Source organism: Chaetodon auriga, chromosome 20, assembly GCF_051107435.1.
Source record: "Chaetodon auriga isolate fChaAug3 chromosome 20, fChaAug3.hap1, whole genome shotgun sequence".
In the NCBI taxonomy this organism is placed as follows: Eukaryota; Metazoa; Chordata; class Actinopteri; order Chaetodontiformes; family Chaetodontidae; genus Chaetodon; species Chaetodon auriga.
In genome coordinates this window covers 14,501,988-14,525,761 of record NC_135093.1, presented here as the reverse complement: position 1 = coordinate 14,525,761, position 23,774 = coordinate 14,501,988, and the positions used below count along the sequence as shown (strand labels likewise).

The 23,774-nt window shown below is 42.5% G+C and overlaps 1 protein-coding gene across 4 annotated transcripts in view; it reads right to left on the bottom strand.

Annotated features, from left to right (window-relative positions):
• Positions 1 to 20,970, bottom strand: part of LOC143339417 (uncharacterized) — a 32,555-nt gene extending 11,585 nt beyond the window's left edge. For 2 of the 4 annotated variants that reach the window (XM_076760622.1, XM_076760625.1), the window contains exons 1-30: positions 20,849 to 20,970; positions 19,971 to 20,053; positions 16,910 to 17,961; positions 15,201 to 15,399; positions 14,730 to 15,100; positions 14,449 to 14,574; positions 14,164 to 14,361; positions 13,267 to 13,407; positions 12,754 to 13,014; positions 11,288 to 11,468; positions 11,028 to 11,194; positions 10,710 to 10,853; positions 10,412 to 10,590; positions 10,052 to 10,224; positions 9,657 to 9,881; positions 9,403 to 9,512; positions 8,303 to 8,512; positions 7,501 to 7,627; positions 7,196 to 7,418; positions 6,954 to 7,101; positions 6,516 to 6,693; positions 6,192 to 6,369; positions 5,771 to 5,897; positions 5,561 to 5,680; positions 4,831 to 4,981; positions 4,638 to 4,750; positions 4,179 to 4,329; positions 3,746 to 3,994; positions 2,865 to 3,077; positions 167 to 348 (exon numbers count right to left, since the gene is read on the bottom strand). In XM_076760622.1, coding sequence (XP_076616737.1) covers positions 167 to 348; positions 2,865 to 3,077; positions 3,746 to 3,994; positions 4,179 to 4,329; positions 4,638 to 4,750; positions 4,831 to 4,981; positions 5,561 to 5,680; positions 5,771 to 5,897; positions 6,192 to 6,369; positions 6,516 to 6,693; positions 6,954 to 7,101; positions 7,196 to 7,418; positions 7,501 to 7,627; positions 8,303 to 8,512; positions 9,403 to 9,512; positions 9,657 to 9,881; positions 10,052 to 10,224; positions 10,412 to 10,590; positions 10,710 to 10,853; positions 11,028 to 11,194; positions 11,288 to 11,468; positions 12,754 to 13,014; positions 13,267 to 13,407; positions 14,164 to 14,361; positions 14,449 to 14,574; positions 14,730 to 15,100; positions 15,201 to 15,399; positions 16,910 to 17,950 — 5,886 coding nt within the window. In that variant the 5' untranslated portion in view covers positions 17,951 to 17,961; positions 19,971 to 20,053; positions 20,849 to 20,970. Of the gene's footprint in view, positions 1 to 166; positions 349 to 2,864; positions 3,078 to 3,745; positions 3,995 to 4,178; positions 4,330 to 4,637; positions 4,751 to 4,830; positions 4,982 to 5,560; positions 5,681 to 5,770; positions 5,898 to 6,191; positions 6,370 to 6,515; positions 6,694 to 6,953; positions 7,102 to 7,195; positions 7,419 to 7,500; positions 7,628 to 8,302; positions 8,513 to 9,402; positions 9,513 to 9,656; positions 9,882 to 10,051; positions 10,225 to 10,411; positions 10,591 to 10,709; positions 10,854 to 11,027; positions 11,195 to 11,287; positions 11,469 to 12,753; positions 13,015 to 13,266; positions 13,408 to 14,163; positions 14,362 to 14,448; positions 14,575 to 14,729; positions 15,101 to 15,200; positions 15,400 to 16,909; positions 17,962 to 18,855; positions 18,917 to 19,970; positions 20,054 to 20,848 lie in introns of those variants that run through there. The other 2 variants (XM_076760626.1, XM_076760623.1) reach the window with 2 other exon arrangements.
• Positions 20,971 to 23,774: the final 2,804 nt, after the last annotated feature.

Here is a 23,774-nt window from a genome sequence, read left to right as displayed (position 1 = left end):
GTGGTGGAATCAGTGGAGAACAACGGGGTTGAAGGAAAAAGAGGGGAGACAGACAGTAAGAAAGAAAGACATTTAAGCCAAAATACGACTGGTAATACTTTCTTTAAGCATACAACCTGCTATCTAACACAGGCAAATTGTTGTGCCAGCATATTGAGAATGGTACCTTCCATTTGTTGTTCTGTATTGAGGGGTAAATGTGCTGCTCCAGTAGCTCCTGAGGCTCCAGTTCATGAACGCCAAGTCTTCTCAGCAGCTCTCGAACCTGCTGACTCTCCAGAGGCTCGACACAGCTCAGCAGAGAGGGGTGGACGACATTTACATCCCTGTACAACGCAGCCAGAGCTTCTGTGGAACAAAGGTTGAACAAGACACAATAAGAAATACACGTTAAACTTTCTGAACTTTCCAAAGCCTGTACTTGTCACAGTGCTGTTTTTATATTATATGTTGGATTCTAGGTGACACATTTTAGTCTCAATTATGAGCTTTACAGACCATCAAGTCCATTACATGATTTACATCGACTTAAGAGACTATTTTGCAACTGATGTGAAGAGAAGCAGACGCCTGCTGTGCAAACAAACTACTCTGTGGAGGACATTTTTCAGTCTGATGTCTAGTCTTATTTTGACCCAGATTTTTAGAATTATAGAATCTGTCCTGAGTCTGAATTTCTTGAATTTCTTAATGGACACTTGGGTTGCAGTGTAAGACAAAAAACAGAATGTGATAATTTGCTAATACTTTTTGACATATAGTCAACTGAAAACAAAGACAGTATGTTTAATGTTCTACCTCATCGGCTTCAATCATTTTTGTAAATATCTGCTTATTCTGAACTTGATGCTGCAACACGTTTCAAACAAATTGGCACAGCAGCAGCTAAAGGCTGGGAAAGTTGTGGAATGCTCCAAAAATACCTGTTTGGAACATTCCACAGGTAAACAGGTTCACTGGTAACAGGTGATAGTATCATGATTGGGTATGAAAGAGGCATCCTGGAAAGGCTCAGTCGTTCACAGCTAGGATGGAGCGAGGTTCAACACTTTGTGAACACATGATTGGATCAAGGACATCACTACATGGGCTCAGGAACACTTCCTCAAAGTGCTGTCGATAAACACAGTTTGTTTGCAAAAGTCTCTATTCTGTCTTTATCTATGCCTTACACAGCGTCCAAACTTTTTTTGGAATCGGGGTACACCTAAATATGAGTTACTGAAATCCTCCAGTGACCTACTTTTCCACATTCTGAAACTGGCATCTGAAGGAACATTTCCCCACTGATCTCTGTACTGCTCAATATTTCAGAGGAACATTGTGTTTATCTCAGCTGTCTCGCTGAAGCTATCACACACGTCTCCGTCCACTTGACTTCACCTTTGAGCAGAGCACGAGGTCTGTGCTCCAGCTGCACTCACCGGCTCCAAACCCAGCTCGAGTCAAGGCTTTAATCCCACAGCTACTATTTCTTGTCAACTTTCATATCATTCATCTGCATTCGGTTTCATGTCCACCAGGAGGGGAAGTTCACTGCATTCTTTTTAAATTAAATTAAAGGCCGAAATCTACACATGCTGCTCAGACAGAGAATTTGTGAAATGTTGCTGTTCTCAAACATGCACAGCTGCTGGGATATACTCATCTAAAGGGGGGGGCGTCTGACCCTTTATGGTCAGTTCATCAAGGTCGAGATCAGATACTTGACCTGATTTAATGAGACGCTAAAAAGTGTGGAAAGATACAAAGATAAAGCAGAATCAATTTGAAGTCCACAAGCATCTCTGAGTTGCTTATGAAGACACCAGAGCACTTAGACTACATGATTACTAAAGCCAGCGAGCCGCAGTGGCAGGATGCTTACATCAGAGTGTGAAAATCAATTATTCATGCTTGCCATTCTAAACCTCTGCTTTGGGTACTGTTTTTGAATGTGATGACGCACAACACGGGCGGCGTGCCTCCGCGTTTTGCGAGCAGGTTCTGATGTGAGTGTCTGTGTGTCTGCTTATTCTTAGAGAGGTGAAGTTTGTCCTACACCTACTCTGCTGGCCTGAGTGTCTGCGAATGTGCTGACTTCTGAGAGAGCAGACACAGCTGTCGACGCAGGTCCTTTCACACGGCTCAGACAGACAACACAGACCGTGTTTCTGTAACTTCTCATGCCGGAGAAGAAAGTTTTTTAATCTGTTTTACAGCCTGAATTACACTGTCAGTTTACATCTTGGCCCAAATGTACCAAATAATTCAATGTGCTATTTTTATTCATCTCATGTTTCACACCATCGCGCCATCATTTTCAGTTTCTGCAAGTGTCTCACCGCTCAGTTTTAAAAGCACGGATGGAAAGTGTTACATGTGTACCTCTCACCATCACCAGGGTTATACATATTTACAGTATCTATTTTGGTTTTTCTACATCAGTTTATCACATTGGAAACTGGAAACCTGTGAAAGTGCACTGCCCTATATTTCTGACTGCTTTTCTTCTTCTATCTGTGTTTTGCTGTCGCCGTTGTGGCTGATTTAGCACTGTGCCATCAGCTGGCACACACATAACGTTCTTTGCAGGTGCTTGGTAATAATTATCTGCACAAAAAAGACAGAAATACACATTCTGCTGCCTCGCTCAAAATTCGTCTCCGATTCTACATGCCCCTGCATCCTGTATGTCGGACCTATTTTTAGCGATGTCGCAGTGTTCTGAGATCTCTGCAACTCACTTGGAAAGAGAACCAATGTCCCAAGCTTTGAAAATAAAACTTAAGTTGTAACATACAGTACTTTTATTGTCAATGTGTACACACTTACACACACACACACACACATATTTCAAGTGGTGTACATTGAAGTGACATTACCTGTCTGAGCTTGAGCTTTATTTTTTTTGGTCTTGGTTTCCTCCATTGGAAAGAACACTCCCTCCTTGCTTAGAGCCACCACACGTCCGTCGGCCAGGGGGATAATGGGTAGATCCCTGAGGGTCTGCAAGATGGAGTCTGCCTCCCCATAGCCGTGCTCAAGAGCTCGGAAGTTGCAAACCAGCAGCCTGGCCAGCTGACACAGGCTGCCATCTAAAAGACAGAGGGTTGGTGTACTGAATTCTAAATCATATAGAAATGACTTTTCAAAATGACAAAATGAAGAGCCGTGTGTACCCAATGAATAACAGTATATACAAGTTAGCTTCAAAAAATATACAAAAAAAAGACTGATGAAGATCTACAGTATACTACTTTAAGTAAAACCTGTACCAACACGCTCAATAACGAAGCAGAAGTGCATTCATTAGCAAACACTGCACAAGTATAATCATATCAATCATCACCCTTATATGAGTGTACTAACATGGGTTTATGGGTTTATTTGTCTGTGCGCTATTGTGCAAACAGGAAAATGTTTATAGACAATCTGGTCTACATTGCACAATAAAACAAGGTTAAAAGGTCTCTTCTTTTTAATGGAATGTTGTAAGCCTTTTACTGCATAAAAGCTGGTGTGTGTCTGAGCTGAACATGGCTGTTGTGCCTACAACTGTGTCTGAGCTGCTGTATATAATAATGTCACAGCCTCTTGTGGTATCAGTATACATGTAATGATACTACATTTCACATTGCACATGTTGCATTTGGTTAGCAATTCTAATCCACTGTGATGTGCCATCATTTTTTTAATGATATGGGCTGACTTTCCATCAGATTTCTCTCACTTTCCCCCATCCACACACACTGATTGTACACACCTGAGTGGATGCCTTCCACTCTCATCAGCTCCTTGGCCATTTGTGTGGTTACAGTAGAAACATCAGATCCCCGCAGGTATCGGACTCCGAGGTGAGTGAGAAGGGAGGTGGGTGGGCCGTTTCTCAAACCCGGATGGAGATAAGACAGGGACAGATGCTTTTCAAGCTCGTCTGCGCCAATCACGTCACGGATCACAGTGTCCTCGCAGACAGCCACTTGGGACGGCAGCTTGTACACAACCTTACCATCTGGGTGAGAGAGCATGGAGAGGAACACTTGAAGGGTTAGACGCAAAACTTTCCACTTCCAGTGCCAAAGCTGAGCTCAAAGCTTTGGCATAGTAGAAATATAATTGCTTTGTTTATGCTGTTTTTTGTGTGACTTTAAGGTTTTCATTTTCAAAATTACCCAGCCTGCATGTGTGAGTAATACCTGAGCTGAGTGTGGGCAGGAAGGGCTTGCCCTTGAGCAGCTGAATAATCTGCCCGGCAACAGGCTTGAAGAAGTCGAACACCTCGTCAGGCAGGGGGATAAACTGCAGGAACTGGCAGAGGCCCTTCAGCCCTTTGAACTCTGGGTGATCCTGATGGAAGGAAAAAACAGGACACTGGTTTTAAGGACAACAATGAGGATTTGCTGCTTCTCTGTTTGTCATAGTATATAATATTACTAAACTGATTCATTCACTAATTGCTGCCAGTTGTTTGCATTTTGTTGTCTTTCAATCACAGTTAAGATGCTGTCAATGAAATCCAGCACTTCCTGCCCAGAAGCTTCACATTAAAGGCCCTGAAACCACATTTTCTCTATCGTTAAAGTACATCTAATCTCATTTGCTCTGAGTGTTTTTTTTTTTTCTCCCACCGCCCTGCGGATATAGTATCATCTTACAATGAAGACATTCATGGCCTTGAGGAAGAGTTGCGGTATCTCAGATCGAAGCCACTGGTTCCATGAGCTGTCTCTGTCAACGTCTTCCCGAGAGGACGGGATGTCAAAGTCACCTGGAGAAGAGCATCAAATGAGAGCTACAAACTGTGTGTCTGTGAATGGATAGCTCTGTGATTCTAGACTCCATTCTCACCTTGGATGATAAAACGGAAGCCGAAGCTGCGAAGGGGCAGGTAAGCAAACACAGGCTGCGTCTGTGGCTTACATACAATGCCACTCTCTGTCTTGCTGCTGTCAAACTGGAAAGCCAGGGCGAGCTCGGTGGACTCCACATCCTCTTTGATCTGAAGGAGACACAGATCAATGTCAAAACAGATGCTACAGCTCACAAACGAGCTGGCTTCTTACAGACATAGATATTGGAGCCTGGTAAATGGCTGCTGGGAAGTTGGAGCACAAAATGTCTTGACATATTTTCTCTCACTCAGCTTCATTTCTTCTCTTACATAACCTGACTGCAGGTAATAGGTGGCTGCCTCTGGGAAAACGAAGAAGAAAGGTGACTGAAGAAGAAAGAGCAGCAGGGATTATAGCGTCCTTTCAGACTGACAGATCATTAAAATCTGCTTGGTGGTGTTCGTATGTGTGTCTGGATTGTTTTGTCATATGTTCCCGCTTGATGTGGGAACCAAAAGACTGCCTAACGAGTGAGTTTTCACAAAATCTGCCAAGATGGCGAGGGGCAAGAACAGGGAAAAGTTAAATGTTGCAAACACAGGAGCATGTCGAAAAATTGCAAAGCTTCAATGAATTGTATTTATTCCCTAGAAGAATGAAGATACCAGTATCAAGCTCTTGCTCTCGTCTGTATATGATATGTCTGCTTGAAAATGAAGCCACATATACTATTGTGTGTGCATTACCTTCATGGGCTGCACCATGGTTTTGACCACCAGCCAGCGCTCAGTGCCGTCAGTGTGCTCCACCTCTAACACGTTGTGACTCAGGTCTTTACGAGTCATTGTCACGAGACGCTTCTCACTCTGCAGAGGTGGAATAATACAAAACAGGTGATCCCTCATAACTTGCTTTAAGTTTTTCTTTTAAAAATGACATCAATGTGCAAGAGTTACCTGATTGTAGATGGTGATGGAGCGCAGACGGTGCAGAAAGAGCAGCAGGGAGGGATGGACGTCATGGAAAAGGTTCCTGGTCTGATGGTTTTCGGAGTGCAGTGGAAGGCAGATCTTAGTGGTCCAGCTGATATAAGAACAAATGCAGTTATGATAATAGACCAGACCATCAGCTGAGGAAATGAACTATTTATTTAAACTATTACAAATTGAGTATTCTATGTATTGGCAGCAATCAGCTCAGGTAGTATCATTGTATACTATAAGCATGTGTGTAATATATAGACACAAAATATACATACATACAGTATATATATGTATACATATGTGTATATCTATACTTATTTCTATCTATCTGTCTATGGTATGATGGCTTGCGAGTATAAAGTGAGGAATGTCTACTGTTTCTTAATCATCCAACCTGTGCAGATTGATGTCCTTCAGCTGTGTGTCCAGAGGCCTCTCATCTTCAGCCCAGTGGGGCAGGATGTATCCCATGGGGCCGCAGGTCTTGTCGAAGCGCAAGTGAAAGCCATTGGAGTGAATCTCAGGACAGTTTGTGACTTTAAAAACTGACTTGAAGCCGATGCCCTTTTGTCCTGTGACAAGTGGAGCAATCAGGAACATGAATACATCATGTTAAGACAAGGTCACGTCACGCATGCAGTATATCCTGTGATGACTTCTAACTACGAGCTTTGACTTAAAGTTTCTGATCCCTGTCAAGGCGTCAGTACATACTGACCTATGTATCCATATTTGTGTTTGCCCTTGGTGCTGCAACCCACATCACAGATGGCCCGGATGTTCTTCTCCTGGAAGCCGGTCTCATTGTTGAGAATGGTGATGCAGTCTTTCTCCACCACAAAGGCCAGTGCTGGAACCACTCCTGTCTCTAGTGGGTAACTGTTGTCATCAGCATTCTGAAAAATGGAAATAAAGAGGCTTGAATAAGTCATGGACAATTAAACAACAAAATGTGAAAATCTGAAGAGCTGTCTTCACAGTAATTCAAAATCTCAAGGGGCTTTTCACTTTTACTGAATATTAATCGTGCCTGATCAAAATGTTAAGGACCACAACATTATAAAACTTTAACCGCAAGTCAATATAATATAGTGCTTAGAGTGCTGCAATATCGCATCTACAACACTGTAACTGAACAGGATGTTGGCTCATCTACCTGAATGAGTTCCAGCACAAAGTGTGTGTCTTTGCTGTAAAGTTCGGTGGAGAGGCGGTCCAAGCTGCGGCCCAGCCTCTCCTGGTGGACCTGCATCAGCTTCTGGCCTTCAGCAGTCAATTCCACACCGATTCCAAACTCACTCTTCCTGCCAGAGAAAAAGAAGAGACGGAAGAAGACAGTACAGATCTGCTCTGGGCATAGCGTAGGTAAATGTAAAGGGTGACATTATGAGAACAAACCTGATGTCCTCGATTACGGCTCTTTGGAGGTCTAATGTGGTCTCTGATTGGCAGCTGGAAGCATCTTTTTCATCAGAATCAGACATTTCTGACTGCTCCTCGCCCTGGCCTCCTTCAACTTCACTGCTGACATCTGAAGTCGCTCCGTTTGGCAGTGAGGTCAACTCATACAGTTCCTCTTCATCTTCTCCCTCCTCAACCTCTAGCTCTTCCACACCATTGACTAGAAGAAACCATTTAGGGAAATTAATACAGTTCTTTATTCATTGTACATAACAAACATTCACATTATTACTGTCAATCACCTTGATTCAGGCTCTGGTTGAGCTGGGAAGAGGCAAAGCTGTTGTCCATGATGTTATCCTCAAGATATTCATCTTCACTCATATTTAGAGCTGATAGACTGCTGCTCTCCGAATCTACCAAATTAGACTGAAGGAAGAAAATTAGAAGTTTACCAAGATGAGAATAGTGATAAGGCAGAAGAACATGACAGCGAACACATTAAACACACAGTGTGTGCACAAGAAGATCACTGCATGCTGAAGAATTTCAAAATACAGGATGAACCTGGGATCTATTAAAGGACAGTGCACAGTGATACATTAATGCATCTCTTTTCAAAGGGAAGGGTTTCGCAGGTTTAGGTTGCATTGAACTTTTGAATAAACTTGAGTTAAAAATAACTGCAACTCATAAGATTCCGCTGAAATCTGTAGGCTGAGGGGACAGAAAGGTTGAGTGGCAGCCTAATTAATGTTCACAGCCTGTAGCTATGACTTAAAAAGGGATAGAGGGCAGAACTCTTTGGGTGAGCACATTCACCGACTGCAGAGGGCACACAAACGAAATGTCAGCCAAGTCTAATTTTGGCCTGTCATCAAGTTGCCCACAGAATTAACGGTAATTAGTGGCAGGTGATATGACCTTCCCAGGTGATGCGGGACTTTGCTAATAAAAGGGTAGTCAGTGCAGTATGTTTAGAACAATACGTGTACAAAGTCCATACGTTAAAGCACTAGGATTGCACCTGTGTTGATACACCACTTTCAAATATGACTCGTCCAATTGGATCTGAGTACCATTTTTTCTATTCTGTATTCTGACCTTGGCTGGTTCAACAGGAGGTGTGTACATGTTTTGGTTCTGCGGTGGGTTCAGCTTTTTCTGGTAGTCTTTGACCCAGTCTGTGATGCCCAGGAGGATGCCCAGCCGGTGGAGACAGTTCATGTGCTTCAAGTCAGACTGGGCCACGGTGATCAGGACCCGTTTAGACTTGGCCTGGCCGATGACCATGGAGAAAGGCTCCAAAAACACCTGAAATTCACATTCACACAAGGACATGCACAACAGAAACGCACTTCATTTGGTCATCACAGCTGTTGTCGTGTGAACTATGTAGCAGGAATTGCCGCTAAAACAAACAAGTGAAAAAGAGTTACAACTGGGCCTAAAAAGACCAACAAGCAAGAAAGAGGCTGTATCTATCTGAAGAGACTGGCTTGCTGGAAAAGTCTGTGGTTGGCATGACAACTGTAAGACTGATAACTACCACCTCCTCAATTTAGGTGAGCGGATTAAATTCATAGGCTAAAGCTGCCCACTCTTTTGGTCAAGGAGACGCTGAAATGTTGTTAACAGTTTTTGTTTGTTCAAAGCTGTGCTCCATCTGTTTGCTGGGGAAGAATGCTTCCTAATTATACACTCAGAGCATTGACATTTCAAAAGAAATAAAAGCCCAGCATCAGTATCTCCACTCTCTGTACTTACAATGTTTGATTTTTGAATCGCTGAGCGTGACAGCTAATGATGCTGTACACCTACTGGTCTTGTGTGAAACTTAAATGCACAGATTATGAAATGCACTGATTCGATTTTAAGGAGACTTGGGTGGTTCTGGACATCAGAGGAAGGACTTCTATTTCCTGCTGAGCCTTCTTAAAAGCCCAGTGTGCAGGATTTATTGGGATCTCTTGGCAGAAATGGAACATAAAATCAATTAGTGTAAAATCAACTGAATATTAGAATCGTCGTGTTTTCGTAGGGGCTGCTGCGGTGGCTGCAATCTGCAACCTCACCACTAGATGTCATTAAACCCTTCACACTGGATCTTTAAGACAATACCTCAACACAACTTCTCTCCAGAAATGACCCAAGGTATATGATTTAATCCTGTCATCTCACGTGGGCAACGCTGTGCGACTGACCTGCTGCAAAAGAGCCTGGAATGTTCTGGTGGGGATTCGCGTCAAACACTCCAAGAGGAATTTGGCCACTCTGCTGTAACATGACACATCCTCTTCGACCTGGGACAAATCTAGGGCACACACAAACTTTTAATAATAAGGACATACTCATGCGGCATTTGAAATACAACACATTTCCTTGCTATGAAGTGAATTAGAAAGGCATTACAAGATTAAAAGAGAAATTAAGTCTCTCAGCCCTGATGCATCACTACCTTCTTTAGCCACAGCTGCGGCCAGAGAGCTGTGCATGTAATTGGCCAAGAGGGCTGTGGGAGCATTGACGATCCCGTCAGCCACCGCAATGGACACGAGGTGGCCGGCTGTGCCGACGGGGTCGAGGGTCATGGCAGCAGTAGAGAAATGCTTGTCCCCTGTGTGTGTGGTGATCCTGAGCAGCAAACCTGGAGTCATCTCCAACGCTGCCAGGCCTGTGTTAGCTGTGTTGTAAGCAAATAAAAAGAGTTTGCTTTTCACATTTTAGTTGATCAAGTGGGCATGTTTGAGAAACACTGAGCAGAATTACAATTTCATTGCACTGGAAAAGGTGCAGTCCATTCATCAAATGATCCATCCAATGAGGCACAAACTCACTGTAGTTGACTCCTACCTGCATTTCTTTCGATGAACTCTTTGAGGGAGCCATGACCGGCTTTGAAGTTCAACTCCCATTGGCTCCACTCACTTAAATCCTCCAGCAGAGGGCAGGAGAGCAAGCTGGCCAGAGCCTGGGCCTTAGACATCTCACCTTGGCATCCCACTGCCTCACATCCACCTTCAGTACTGTTCAGGAGAGGTACGACATAAGGACATGGATGCAGGAATAATTGTCTGGCAGATGCAACTTCAACATTTTGAAGTTTACTCAAGTGAAAACAGACAAGTGACAAGTGAAAACAGTTGTATACTGCCTTCTGTGGCTCTGGAGTGAGCTTTATAAAGTCTGCCTGTCTCATAATACACTGCTAACCTTGATTTGCAGTATTTGGCGAACAGAGCTGACTCGTAGTAAACCGGGCTCAGTCCTCCTCCGGCCAGCCCTCTCTGGCGCTGGACCAGGCCAGCCAGCATGTGCAGAGTGCCGTAGCCCAGTTCACGGCTGTCTCGCACCCTGTAGTGGGACCTCAGTGCTGACTCAATGTGGGAGAGCTGGGAAGAGGAAGGTGGAAAATGTTCATGTTCCAGTCAAATTGCAGAGGAAGAGCTTTGTTCTAGTGCTTACAAGTGTATAAGTTTTTACAACAACTTTGTGCCTTTCAGTGACTCACTTCATCAGGATCAGTGGAGGTTATGTCGCCACACTGGTTGATGAACTCAAACACATCTTGTCTGGTGGGTCTAAAACCACTGCCTGCAAGTTCCATGATGCCACCGCCCAGAATAATAGTAGACCCCAGTGTCTCCTGCAGCAGCTGCACGCAACCAAAGACAAATAGGGTGAAAACATTTTTATCATATTGCTGTGGCAAAATCAGAAGACCCTTTCAAAGGCTGTAAAACATCTCAGATCTGTAATACGCAGTCATGCAGACTCTGCAGGTGAACAGTCAAATAAACCATTTCTGACATTAAAAAACAACCTGTACCTGACTGTGTTTAACCAGGAAGTCCAGAAAGTTGCCCTGCTCTAGAGAGAGGAAATCTTTGACTTGGAAGTGTTTGCTCAACTTCCTCTCCAAAGAAGCCATGTGGGCCAACGTGAAGACTGAGTTCTGAGAGGACAGGCTGTCTTTAATGAACTGCTTCACTTTGGCTGAGGAGACACAGAGGAGATACATCATTAGCAGACATGATCTTACCAGCTAATATGCGTGGCAAAAAAACACTATATTATCTGTATGAATACCTTCACTGGGGAGGGATGTGGTGGGTTTGTCCTCTGTTTTAGTTTGTTCGGTGATTTTGGATGTCTTCTCTTTCGGCACCAGGTCCTGTGGGACGGCGAGGGAGCCTCCGCAGATGGCCAACTGAAACAAAGCCTTTGCCAGCCGGTTATGTGACACCTGCAGCAGGAAGCTCTGGACATGCTGGAATGGGAATTAAACAAAAGCATGTATCAGAGACATGGCAATCATTGAGATGAAAAGACAAATCACTCCTGAGTTGTGTTTCTCTGGCACACCACTTCTAGTTGCCATCAAATGTAATTGTTGCTCATGTGTAAACATAAAGAAATACAGACAACACAGACGTTCATGCATCCCAGGAGAGTAAGTGGCATCCAGTCCACACCCTAAGTTGCTTGTTATGTTGTTTCATTGACAAAATAATTAATGCTGTTAAATATTCGAGGCTGACTCAGCTGATGTGGTGACATGAGGTCTGGAGAAAATGTGTAAAACAAATATGCCAGTTTGTTTCTGCCATTCTTATTGGCACAGATAAACCCTAGAAAACAAAGAAAAGACTTCATTGAAATCTTAGCAGTGCTGATAAATCCAGAAAGTATAAATCCTGGAGCCTGGCAGAAAGAGGGCAAAAATGCTCATGGCTGCACAGTGCTGTCTTTGTTGCTGCTAACTCCCTCTGTTGGCCTAGGAAGGAGGAGCTGGGAACTGATCCTTGTCACTGTGGTGGTAGGCAGGTGCTTTTTATTCTGCAACCCAGGTGGTCTCTGCATTTTTTTCAAAATAAAATGTTGACTTTTGCACAAACGCTTACACTCCTTTCCCATCTTTGTTTGTACTTTTGTTCTGGGGCTGGGTTATGGTTTGGGTAAGGCTTTTAGTTCTAATTAAGGGAAATCTTAATGCTACAGCATACAATGTGCCTCCAACTTACCATCATAAGATGACCTTGGAAAACAGATGACAGGGTAAATGAATGGTGGTGTTAATGATATCATGCTGACCTGGATGTCTAATATGAATATTAACTTAAAGATGATGAAAAAAAAGTGCACTATGTCACAAAAAAGAAGGATAAAATAACAAGGATAAAAATAATCCCAGAACACAGCTGTCAAAATAAGTTAAGCTAAAATCTAATGTCTAGCCAGTACTCATTCGCTAAAAAGTAACTTTTTCTTACGCCCTCATTAAGGATTAGGAGATTATGAAGGGTGACATTTTCTTAATGAGTTCAGAACTGGAGAGCAGCTCTATAGCTCCTTGTTATCCCCCTTACGGCTCATAGTTGGAAGCTTAGTGGAATTATCACTCAGCAGTCAAGCAGCAAAGACACAAGACCAGGGTGTGCTCCCAAGACAGTGGGCACAAACCTGCCACAGAGCCACCGAGCAAGCTCTCTGGATACACCTGACGTAGCATCGTCTTCATTACTAGAACACATCTGTCGGTGTCTAGCACCCACCTTGGCCATCTTGGAACTGAACACCTCCTCCGCGTTTGAGAAGACGGTCAGCACGAGCTCGGACGCCTGCATGGAAGCGTACTTTTTCCTTAGGTCCAGGCTGCCGACGGAGGAGAAGGAACCTGCTCCTTGGAATGGCTCTAGCACGTTCCTTTTCATCTTCCTCAGCTGCTCGTCGGCCTCCTCCTCCAGCTCCTTCTGGATGACCTCCCTGGCTCGCTCCATGATGATGTGCTCACAACGACTCACCTTCATTAAGGTCTGAGAGGGAGTGTGAAACAAGCTGAGAATTACACATGGGTGAACTTATTTAGATGTCTAGGCGTGTCAAGACCAAAAAGATTCTGACATGTAGACTTCTCGGCGGGGTCGCAGATGCATCTAAAAATCAGGCTAGATTTGTGTAGTCTGATCCTGCCATTATTGCTTCTGCTGGCGACCAAAAATACAATTTTACAGAGATTACTCATCGGTAAACAATCTTGGAACGTTGCAGTCGGTCATGTGTCTTACCGCTATGGGCAGCCCAATGCTGTGTATCCTGACACCCAGCTCGTAGGGAGAGTCACAGTTGTAGTGGTCCGCCAGATACTTCATGAACTCAGCCAGGTCTACTTTGGGCTTGTTCTGCTGCCTCCGAAAAATGCGAAGTTGCTGAACAGTGGACACAGACACATTCAATCCAAAAGAATTCAAAGTGAAAGCCTTATACAGCACCAACACACCTAAAGCTACAGGAAGCTCAATCATGACTTGGTGGGTAATCAGGTAAAACAGTGTGGACGGTCTCATCATCAGTTAATGGTTACATCATCAGGAGCTGTAAAATCTGTGTCTCTGTTTTGAGAAGTAGTGTCTCATGACAGAGGAGGACGACTAGCTTTTTCAGTTCAGGTTAATGTGGCTCAAACATACAGTCTGTGGCTGTTGGATTCCTGTATTACCATAGTAACCTCAACTTCAGGGATTTACTGTTGTGTTGCTCCCTGAGGTCATCAACATTATTTTACATGGCCTTTCTGATTTCATTTGCATCTAAATGAAACATACTTACTATCCTTGCGTCTGGACTTTGTCCAGAGACTGAGAAACATGTCTTGTTTTTGTTGTTAGTTGATGTTTTATGTAACTTCAGATGCTTTGCACTGTCTTGCAGATTACATAATCTGCTATTATAGCCATGAACCACAGCTCATTGCCTTTTACATGAACCAACTCTTCCCACACAAAAAAAGTGTAATCAAAATAAACATTTTTTTTTCAACAGTTAATAGTCGCAACAAAAAAGTGAGTCCAATTTTGCAATATAAAACTGTGAGGCTTAAATCCAAAGCTCAATCACCAAAAATGAACAAAATAGTGAATATTTAATTCCACTAAATCCCTATGTCATTTGCCATGTGAGTATACCTTTAAAATGTCTATTGTTTCAATCTGGTGGATATCATCATCCTTTGTGTTACTGTCGATCTTGAACATGCGGTGGACAAGGGGGAGTTTGCAGAGGGGCCCCAGGTTTAGCTCCTCAAAGTGCTTCTTGTCCTTCAGGCCGGCTAGTGATTGGCCCAGCTCATACAGGGTACATATGGATGTCACTGATTCAGTAGACTGACAGAAAGAGGGGAAAAAAAGAGACTTCAATAGCAATCAAACATCCACATTAAAACAAGCATTAGCAAATGCATGTTTGCCAACCTCTATGAACATGTTGACCTCTCTCATGAGGTACTGTAGGTCTTTGAGAGCCGGAGTCATCCAAGGTTTTATCCTTCCTGCTTCCAAAGAGGGAATCTGCATCAGCTTGCACACCCTGGATACCACCTAGATAAGAGTTGCAGAAGACATTAAACGGAGAATGAGGAAATGTAATACAGTGATTAGTTGTGCAGATTCCCAAACATAACACACTGAACGCACTTACACTGAAGCTATTGCACAGATTAAACAAATGAGATGTAAATCTGCTTCCCCCTCACCTTCTCTTTGGTGACCAGCTCTCCTTCTGCAGCAATTTCTCGTATCACATCTTCCATCAGACTGTTGACCATGTCCTGATCTAGGACTCTTTTCCTCCTCCTATCTGTGAGATCATCCTCATCATCCTCCATAGCCTCAATTGCCCGCATAGTAGCGCCGTGAACCTCTCTCAGCTGGGCATGATAAGAATCTCTAAACACAGGGGAACAGCCCGCTGTCTGAGTTGCACCTCTAACTTTGCTCTTCTGCTCTTTGGTCAAGCTCACATTGGCCCCCAGCGCTGGGAAGTCAGAGCCAGAGAGGAAGTTGGGCACAGTGGCCTGTTGTTGCTGCTGCTCTTTTTCAGGCTCTCTTGTAAGATCCAGTGGTGCTGTGGAAAGATATGGCAACACATATTTGTTTTATAAGTATGGATAAGTGGCAGTATTTGTTTTCCGTGCATGAAGTCGGCTGTTAACATGTTTGCCTACCTGCAGGTGCCTCCAACACAACCGTCTTGGGATCTTCTGTTGTTTCAGGTTGAGTGGGCAGCGTTTTAGGGTTTGATGCTTTCCAGTTGTCATACAGAGACATGTACTGTGCAAGAGGAAGCTGTTCGCCAAACTGTTGAGCATAGCAGGTTTGGAGCTGGTGCATTGATGGAGCACTCAACTGGTACTTCGTTATCACCTGGAACACATGACACACAATAAACTACTGCTGACCAGATGGTTTACATCCAACTATAGACAGTGGTAATTACTTTGTATGCTGTACATGTCAAGCGTAATATTATAGATTAGTTTAGCAGGATAAAGGTGCAATCCAACATCCAAACTACAACTACATCAAAGTTATTTGCTAAATATCTTTATATGTTTTTGAAGGTTTGTTTACATCAGCGATGACTGTAACTTTTTGAATTGAGATCAGCTGAGTAACCTTTCACCTTGATTTTCTATCTGTGACTCAAACTATTCAATTATATTTGTGAATACACTTTTAAATGATATGGTCAAAGTCCAAAATGCATAACAAATGCAAAACTGGCCACGCCTTTTCAAGTATTACACTATAAACACAGATGAAGTAATGTCTGTGCCTGGCATGGGTGGCAATTCAGTAACACAAGTGTCGCAATGTTTCAAAACAATAGGCTGGGCGCCAACACTTCTTCTTTCTGCATCACAAAACCAGTCCTCAGGTGTCGTATTTAAGGCCTTAGGTGGCTGAGCTATTCACAAGTGGCTCCCCTGCTAATATTACTCCACAGGCAGGGAGGGCCAGGGGCAAAAAATGTTCTATTGGGAACCTATTAATCACCATTCGTCCTACTCTCTCAGGGCAGCATTTCCTATATTGCTCAGCTGGTATCTGACAGACCAATGAAATAACATGGGGTGAGGCATCAGTTAAAGGATAAGTCTTCAATCCTGCATACTCTGTTCTACTGCCATTAATACATGCAAGTGCACACAGTGTGTATTTATTTAAACAGTAACCAAAAAATGCACTATTTCCTCAAGTTCAAATAACATCTACTGAAAACTACAGTGGCCAGCTGTTTCAGGAATTTACTTAGCGTTTTTAAACTAAATTATATATTTGAGATCTGTTTTTAAGGACTGCCACAGATAGAATAGGGAAATCAGCAAATGCACTTTATTACATTTCCTCATTCTCAATCTGATTAATTCCATGAGACACAGTGAACAGGTTTAGGCTAAGCACAGTAATCTAAACTGAAGTTTCAAGGTCACAAAAATACAATTTTAAAAAGCATGTGATTTGCCCCAGGGAACAGTTTAGAACCAGTCTTCAACTCTGAACAACAACAGACCTTAATATTTTAAGATTTAGCTGCTGTCTGTTTTTGAGTTTGTGTTACAAGACTTTTCAATGAATTTGAGAGTGACAGCAAGTCAAAAGTGATTTTCTGAAAATTGTTTGAAAGGTTTCCCTTTTCCATTGTGGACTCATAACCCCACGTCTATCTCATGAGAGCTTATAAGTCTACTACCGTTCTGTAATGGTGCATTGGTTATTACTGAGCTCTATTTCAAGGTAATTTATGCCCTGTCTGGGTCACTACTAGCAGTAAACTAGAACTCAGATTATCATGAGAACCAACCACAAAGAAAGTAAACACAATCTGAAAAATACTCTGTGTTCTAGATATCCTTTTGCCTACATAACTGACCTCTATCACCCTCTGGTACAGCTGCTGTTGGGTCAATTTCTCAGCTGGCTTGGACACAGTGAAGAGTGTGTTAACAGGCAGACATGGGGTAGAGAATAAGGAGGCTGTAGAAATCAAAGGAGGACATAAATGGTCAATTTCTGCCTGCGTGGGAGGCATACAGTGAGGGTTGACATCCACCTGTGAACACCCGGGAACACCAGGGGTAGCCACAAGTGATTCAGCCCTCTGTGGTGTTGAAGCTCTGCTGTCCTCTGTAACCTTTGCTGACGTCCCAGCTACAGACTGACTTGGAGGCTGGTGGATCCTGTGGAACACCACGTCTGCTTTCACAACTAGATCTCCTTTCAAAGATGCTACAAGGGAGGAAATAGTGCTGAAGCCCAAAGAAGCCAAGGCCAGATTGTGGCGGTATCTCTGGCTGTAGACTATAGCCACCATCTTCAGAGGAATCCCATCTGGATATTCTTTCATCATAGCCACAATATTTTCCAGGACCTTGTCAATCCTCTCGTCATCTGTAGCTTTTACTGATGCTCCAGCTTCAGCTACAGCCCAACTTTCCCGCCAATGGTCCTTGTGAAACACCTGTTCCCCATCCACAACCAGATCCCTATCCATTGAGGCTACCAAGTTAGCCATGGAGTTGAACCCCAAGGAGGATAAAGTCAGGTTACTGCGGTATGTCTGGCCATAAATTACAGCCAGCTTTTTCAGGGGGATCCCCGCAGAATGCTGCTTCATCATGGCCACTATATTTTCCAAAACCTCTACAATATTGGTGTCGTCTGTGGTTTTTGTTGAGGTCCCAGCTCCAGTCTGCTTTGCACGATGGTGGCTTTTGTGAAACACCCGTTTCCCCTCCACAACCAGATCCCTATCCAGAGAGGCTACCAGGCTAGCTATGGAGTCAAAGCCCAGGGAGGATAAAGTCAGGTTATTGTGATATATCTGGTTGTACAATGCAGCAAGATTTTTCAGGCGGATCCCAGCTGGGTAATCCTTCACCATGGCCACTATGTTGTCCAGAACCTTCTCCATCTTGAGTAATGCTTTAAGGGGAAAAAGAGACCACCATTAACAGACAAATAAGTTTGCTACAGACAAGACATGTAGTAAAGTAGTAATGTGCTGTAAAACACAGACAAACCACACAGAACCAACAAAGAATGATCCTTGGTAAACAAAGAGGAGCTTTTAGAAGTTAAAGACCCGGATGGTTTTGTCATGAGTTGTTGGAGAGCAAAACAGAGCAAAACGGATGCATAAATATGCCACTGATATATATGAGAGTAACAGCTTGTGATGTTTACAGCTTGTTGGACTGCCCCTAAAAATCAGACATCACAGGTATAAGGAAAACATGTTTTTTTACACATTATTATTAGAATTATTATTATTAGAATATGCTAAATGTCTCAATATGTCAGTATCTTAAAAAAGGAAAGAATTCAAGATGTCTGTCCTAAAAACACAACTATATAACAACTAAATAAAACACTGTCAATAACCAGCAAAGTCTCCTGATTTCCTGATTTAGATGTTGAAATACATGATGAAAGAAGAAGACTAGCTTTGTGATACTGAATGCACGGACACACTTTAGTCAATACTCAGAAAGCACTGTAATTCAATATCCAGCCCTCGTCAATACTAGCAAATACTAAAAAATACAATATATAACACCTAATGAACCATTAGAGCGTGTTTATAATGTTTCCATCGATACTACTGAGTTGAAATCGTTTACACTTTTCAACCCATGGCACGACCCCAGCTTGCCAAATATTAAAGTGAAACCATGGCATGAACATTACAGAAACAATCGAAACTGTAGTTGTACAAAAACATCAAAACAACTTGCATAACATTCCCAACATATATAGTGGCTCCAGTCAACAGTGCACAGTTGCTTGAAGAATAAGCAGAGATTGGGTGTATCTTACCTATTCTTTTACATGACACGATCTGTGGTTCATCTCCCTCAGATGCCGAAATACTGAGTATAAACCAGCAACTATCCTGTTCTGGCTTATAAACTGCCCTCCCTCCCTCCCTCCCTCTTACCTACTGTTCTTTCTGGGTAAAGTCAGGCAGAAATGAAACTGAAAGTAACAGACAAGCTCATTCAAGTCTATGACTGACCGTGACCAATAGGGACACTCTCACATTACTGGAAATGGTACACAGAGCCATCCCCACACACCCAAAAGAAAAAAACAAAAAGCAGCAAAAGCAGGTGGGGTTGCAGTAGAGCAACATACTCTCCGGTCTTCTGTTTCCTGCAGTGAACCTGTTTGTCTGAGGCAGTGATTTATTCAAAAGTCTGCTTTTAAGCATATTAACTCACACACAAAGTTAATAATACAGCATTTAGCAGATGACATGGTGATGAAAGTAGGGACACTGGTCTGTAGAGGGACAGCAATGGCAAAAGGAAAAACAAAACAGAGGAAGCTTGAGTGGTGATGTCACTGAGGAAGGGAGGGGAACCAAACAGAGGCTTTAGGTTTCACATTCCCAGCTAGCCTCAGCTGATTTACCTCTGCTGTGTAACAAAACCATGTGACCTAATAAGACTGTAAATGCCCAGTTAGCGTGCCTCTCGGGAAAACAAATGTGTGCCTATGGAAATGAAACAAGTTGAGAATGCACCTTGGACGTGAATTCATAGATAACTGTCAACAATGCCAAGAAAGTCTCGTGTCAGCACATCGACCACATCAGTTCTTTTGATAGCCAATGTTGTTTACACTTCCCACCTAACCAAAATTACTGGTGCCTGCTGACAAACACAGTGCAACAGTAATCTGGACGCACTCTGTTTTGTTTCATTTCCTTGTGTCTACAAGGGACAGTAAAACAGAGGCACATGAAATACAGATAATGGTGATAACACAACCTGAAAAAGGTTGCTGCTGCGCAAACCTTGGTAATGAAATGACCACAGCCAGAAAAGATGCTGCTAGATTGACGTAAGGTATTCTGCTTCAAGAACAACAGCACAACGTTTGCAAGCAGTCACTGAGTGCATTGAAGGAAAAATCCACCTGCAGCATACCTTGTATTGGTCAGTTTGTGACAATGTGGTCAGAGCATCATATCTCCTCTCTCCTCACTGTAGCTTACAGCATGGGGAAAGCACTGCAAATGGTGACAAGGACAAGAACCATTACAAGAGGGAAAACATTGATTATGGCATTTACTGTACAGTTTTTGAGAAGGTTAGAGGGTTCCTCTGTTCAAGACGGCCCTTTATATGACCATGAAAACATTCAGGCTCTTTTATTATTACAGTTGTAAAAGAAAAATTTAGCCTCAAAAAACATTATCAGACAGTTCAAATGGTCATATCTCCTCAATATTCTTCAAGAATTTGATTTAAATCAAGCATGTTATTTCCTGTTTACATTGCTTATATTGCACTTATTGTTTATATTGCACTTTACTTCCTGTGTTTGCCCGCCCCTGTGATTGTCTGATTGTTTTCACCTGTGTCTAATCAGCTCTCCTCCCCTGTCTATATAAGTCAGTGTGTGTCCCTTTGTTTTTGTCAGTTCATTCCTTGTGTATGGTGTGTCAAGTTTCCTGTCAGCTCGTGAGTATTTTACTGGTATTTTGAGATTTTTGGACTTTGCTTTGGTTCCCTAGACTTTCTACAGATTTCTGCTCCCTTGGTTTGGATATAGTTTGCCTCATTGGTTTTAGCCTTGTTTTCCCTGGACTTGATTATTTGCTCATTTTTGGCCTTTTGCTCTCTTGGCTTGAATTTTGTTTGCTACTTTAGACTTTTACTGTGGTTTTGACCCTCACCTGCATCTAGGTCTTAGGTTTGTTGTTAACCACCTTAATTTATTGAGCTGCATCTGCTCTGCTGTGTGGTCTGCATTTGGGTTCAATTCAGGCAGTGGGGAGCATAGAAAAAGACAAGACACTTACAGTATGAAACACTCTGTGCATTTATTGACTGCACAAACAGCACTTCCAGCCAGCAGTCTTTGCATGTAGAAGCAGTGCTGTGTCCATCTGCAGGCTCTGTGCATGGAACCACCGACAAGAGCTGTCACACTGCATCTGCAAAAGGCCAAACAAAACACCTTTACTTGAAAAAGACTCTTATTTAAACTGCATTTCGCCACATAACAAACGCCACAAAATGACCAAACACCTACATCCAAACAGTCAAACAAAATAAATTAGAACAAAAGCTTACCCAGTCAGTGATTGAAGGCCCCAGACTGGATGTTTTGGTTGATGTGCACATGGCACAGTTGGTCTGTGTCAAACACTAATACAGAACTGCAAATTATAGATCTCACGATATGAATACATCAGAATTTAATCTGATCACACGTTTCCTTTAAATTGATCAATATGAGGAAATTATGACTGTGTTGTAATGTCATTTGATCTGGCTTCCCCTTTAATTGTCTCAAAATGTTATAATGTAATAATGTGAGCAGACTTTCCAAATGTTGTCAATGGAGGGAAAAACTGTACAATACAATAACTGAAGTTTATTGTTTAGAACTGGATTTAATAAAAGCTGCAATACAATGTCGTTTTTACCTGACCTATCAAGCGTTATAAATTACTGCTGAAATACGGGTCTTTCGTCGTCATTTTTGGCCTCTCTCAGCATCCATACTGTAACACTACGAGGAAACAGCATCAAAATCATCACGGATCACTTGACTGTAGCAATATACTGTATATCCACATCCAAATAAGCTTACTGAATCCCCCATTCCGAATATTATGCTTACACAGTATATGTCAGAGAGTAGCGCAAAGACAGAAAGTCAAATGAGTTTTACCACAAACCTGATTCAGATTCAAACCAACTACAATCCCGATTGCAAAAAAGTTGGGATGCTATGTAAAACGTAATTAAAACCGAATGCGATCTTCTGCAAATGAAGTGTTTACAGACAGCAGTTTAATGCACTAATATCCTGCACAATCATGTGTTCACAAAGTGGTGAACCTCGCTCCATCCTAGTAGCGAACGACTGAGCCTTTCCAGCACGCCCCTTTCATACCTAATCATGATACTATCACCTGTTACCAATGAACCTGTTCACCTGTGGAATGTTCCAAACGGGTATTTTTGGAGCATTCCAAAACTTTCCCAGTCTTTAGTTGCTCCTGTGCCAACTTGATTAAAACGTGTTGCTGCATCAAATTCAGAATAAGCGGATATTTACAAAAAATCAATGAAGCTGATGAGGTAGAACACCATATACACTGTCTTTGAACTGTTTTCAGTTAAGCGTATGGCAGAAAGGATTGGCAAATTGTTCGCATTCTGTTTCTATTCCTGTTTCACAGCGTCCCAACTCTCTTGGAATCGGGGTTGTTGTTAACGGCTAAAGGCTCGGTGATGGTGATGAGACGTTAACGTTAACTTCACGAGCAGGAAGGCGTGTCCCGACAAACCAGGCAAGGTGACTGACTTGCCCCCTGTAATATCATGTTAATATATTGTACAATGATGGCACAAATAATGTTGCCAGTCAGATTAAGTTTACGATAAAACTGGTAGCGTTTCAAAACAACTATAACTCCTTTAAGACGGTAATGTAACGTTAACGAATCCAACAGGAAAGCGCGTGCAACCGCAGTCCGAACAAAGCACTGTACTAAGTACTACCAACTATGTTAGCCTAAGTTAAGAGCTAGCATTAGTTTAACATCAGTTACCTTGCACTAACTAAAATGGCGAGTTAGGTATGGCTGACTAACCCTCCGAATACCTGTGACTGTGCCAGATATTTCCCTTTAGTTGCAGTTGTTGACTGTGCGTCTCTGCCGTCATTCAACATCCTCCATCTCTTCTGACGGATATAACCATAGCAATAACCAATGGGGCCGTTTACCTTAGCCAGCGGACCTGCTACGCTGGCTAACGTTAGCAAACACCAGATATATTATGATGAAACTTAAAATTAATCATATTAGTCATTTAATAATATTCGCTAAAATAGCCAGGGCCAAAGTACCGGTATTTCGGAATGTGAATATTGTTGCAATTAAAAGCCATGTGGTACGAAAGTAAGAAGCGAAAGTCTTTAGATGTTCTGCCACTGCTAGCGGCTACCAAGCTATCGACATGGTGCATTCACGTTATACGACAAAGATAGTAAATACGACACTCCTCGAGAAAAATGTTCATGTACATATAAATATCATTCACTTCAGTCTTGTTCATCTCGGTTTTCTGTTGGTATATGCTTCTTGACAAGTGGGGTTTTGTCTTGTCCCCTACATTCTGGGTGAATGCTTGTCCAAAATGGTTATATAGTGATACAGAAATCTGTTATACACCTAAAAAGGATGTATAACTATCATCAGTTTCACTGTGAAACCACAGAATGCAGCATTATATTACAAAAAGTTACAGAAAAATGTAATATATATAAGTTCTATTTTACTATATCTATCTATCTGTCTACATAGATAGATAGATAGATAGATAGATTCATACTTTGTGACTAACCTCACTGTTCCTTCCCTCTCTCACTGTACAGCTCTCAGACTTGCCTCCCATCCCCACCAGGTCTGTCACAGCTGTGAAACAGCCCATCAGACTTCAGCTTCTCAGTTACAGCCCACAATTAAGAATAGAAACTTCTGAGTTCCCTCTAGCTGCACACACTTCTTCTTTCCAATCATGCGCACCATATGACAGACATGCTCACACAAAGTATTCAAGTTGAGACTCATGGAAAGCTTGTTGTAAGATAGACTGATAGAGCTGGATGAGTCTTTTCACCATGGGAAGGCAGTTCAGTCTTTCTGCTGGTCTCTTACTCTACTCAACAAAGGAATGAGTACAGAGACACGCAGCGAAATGATTAGTCAT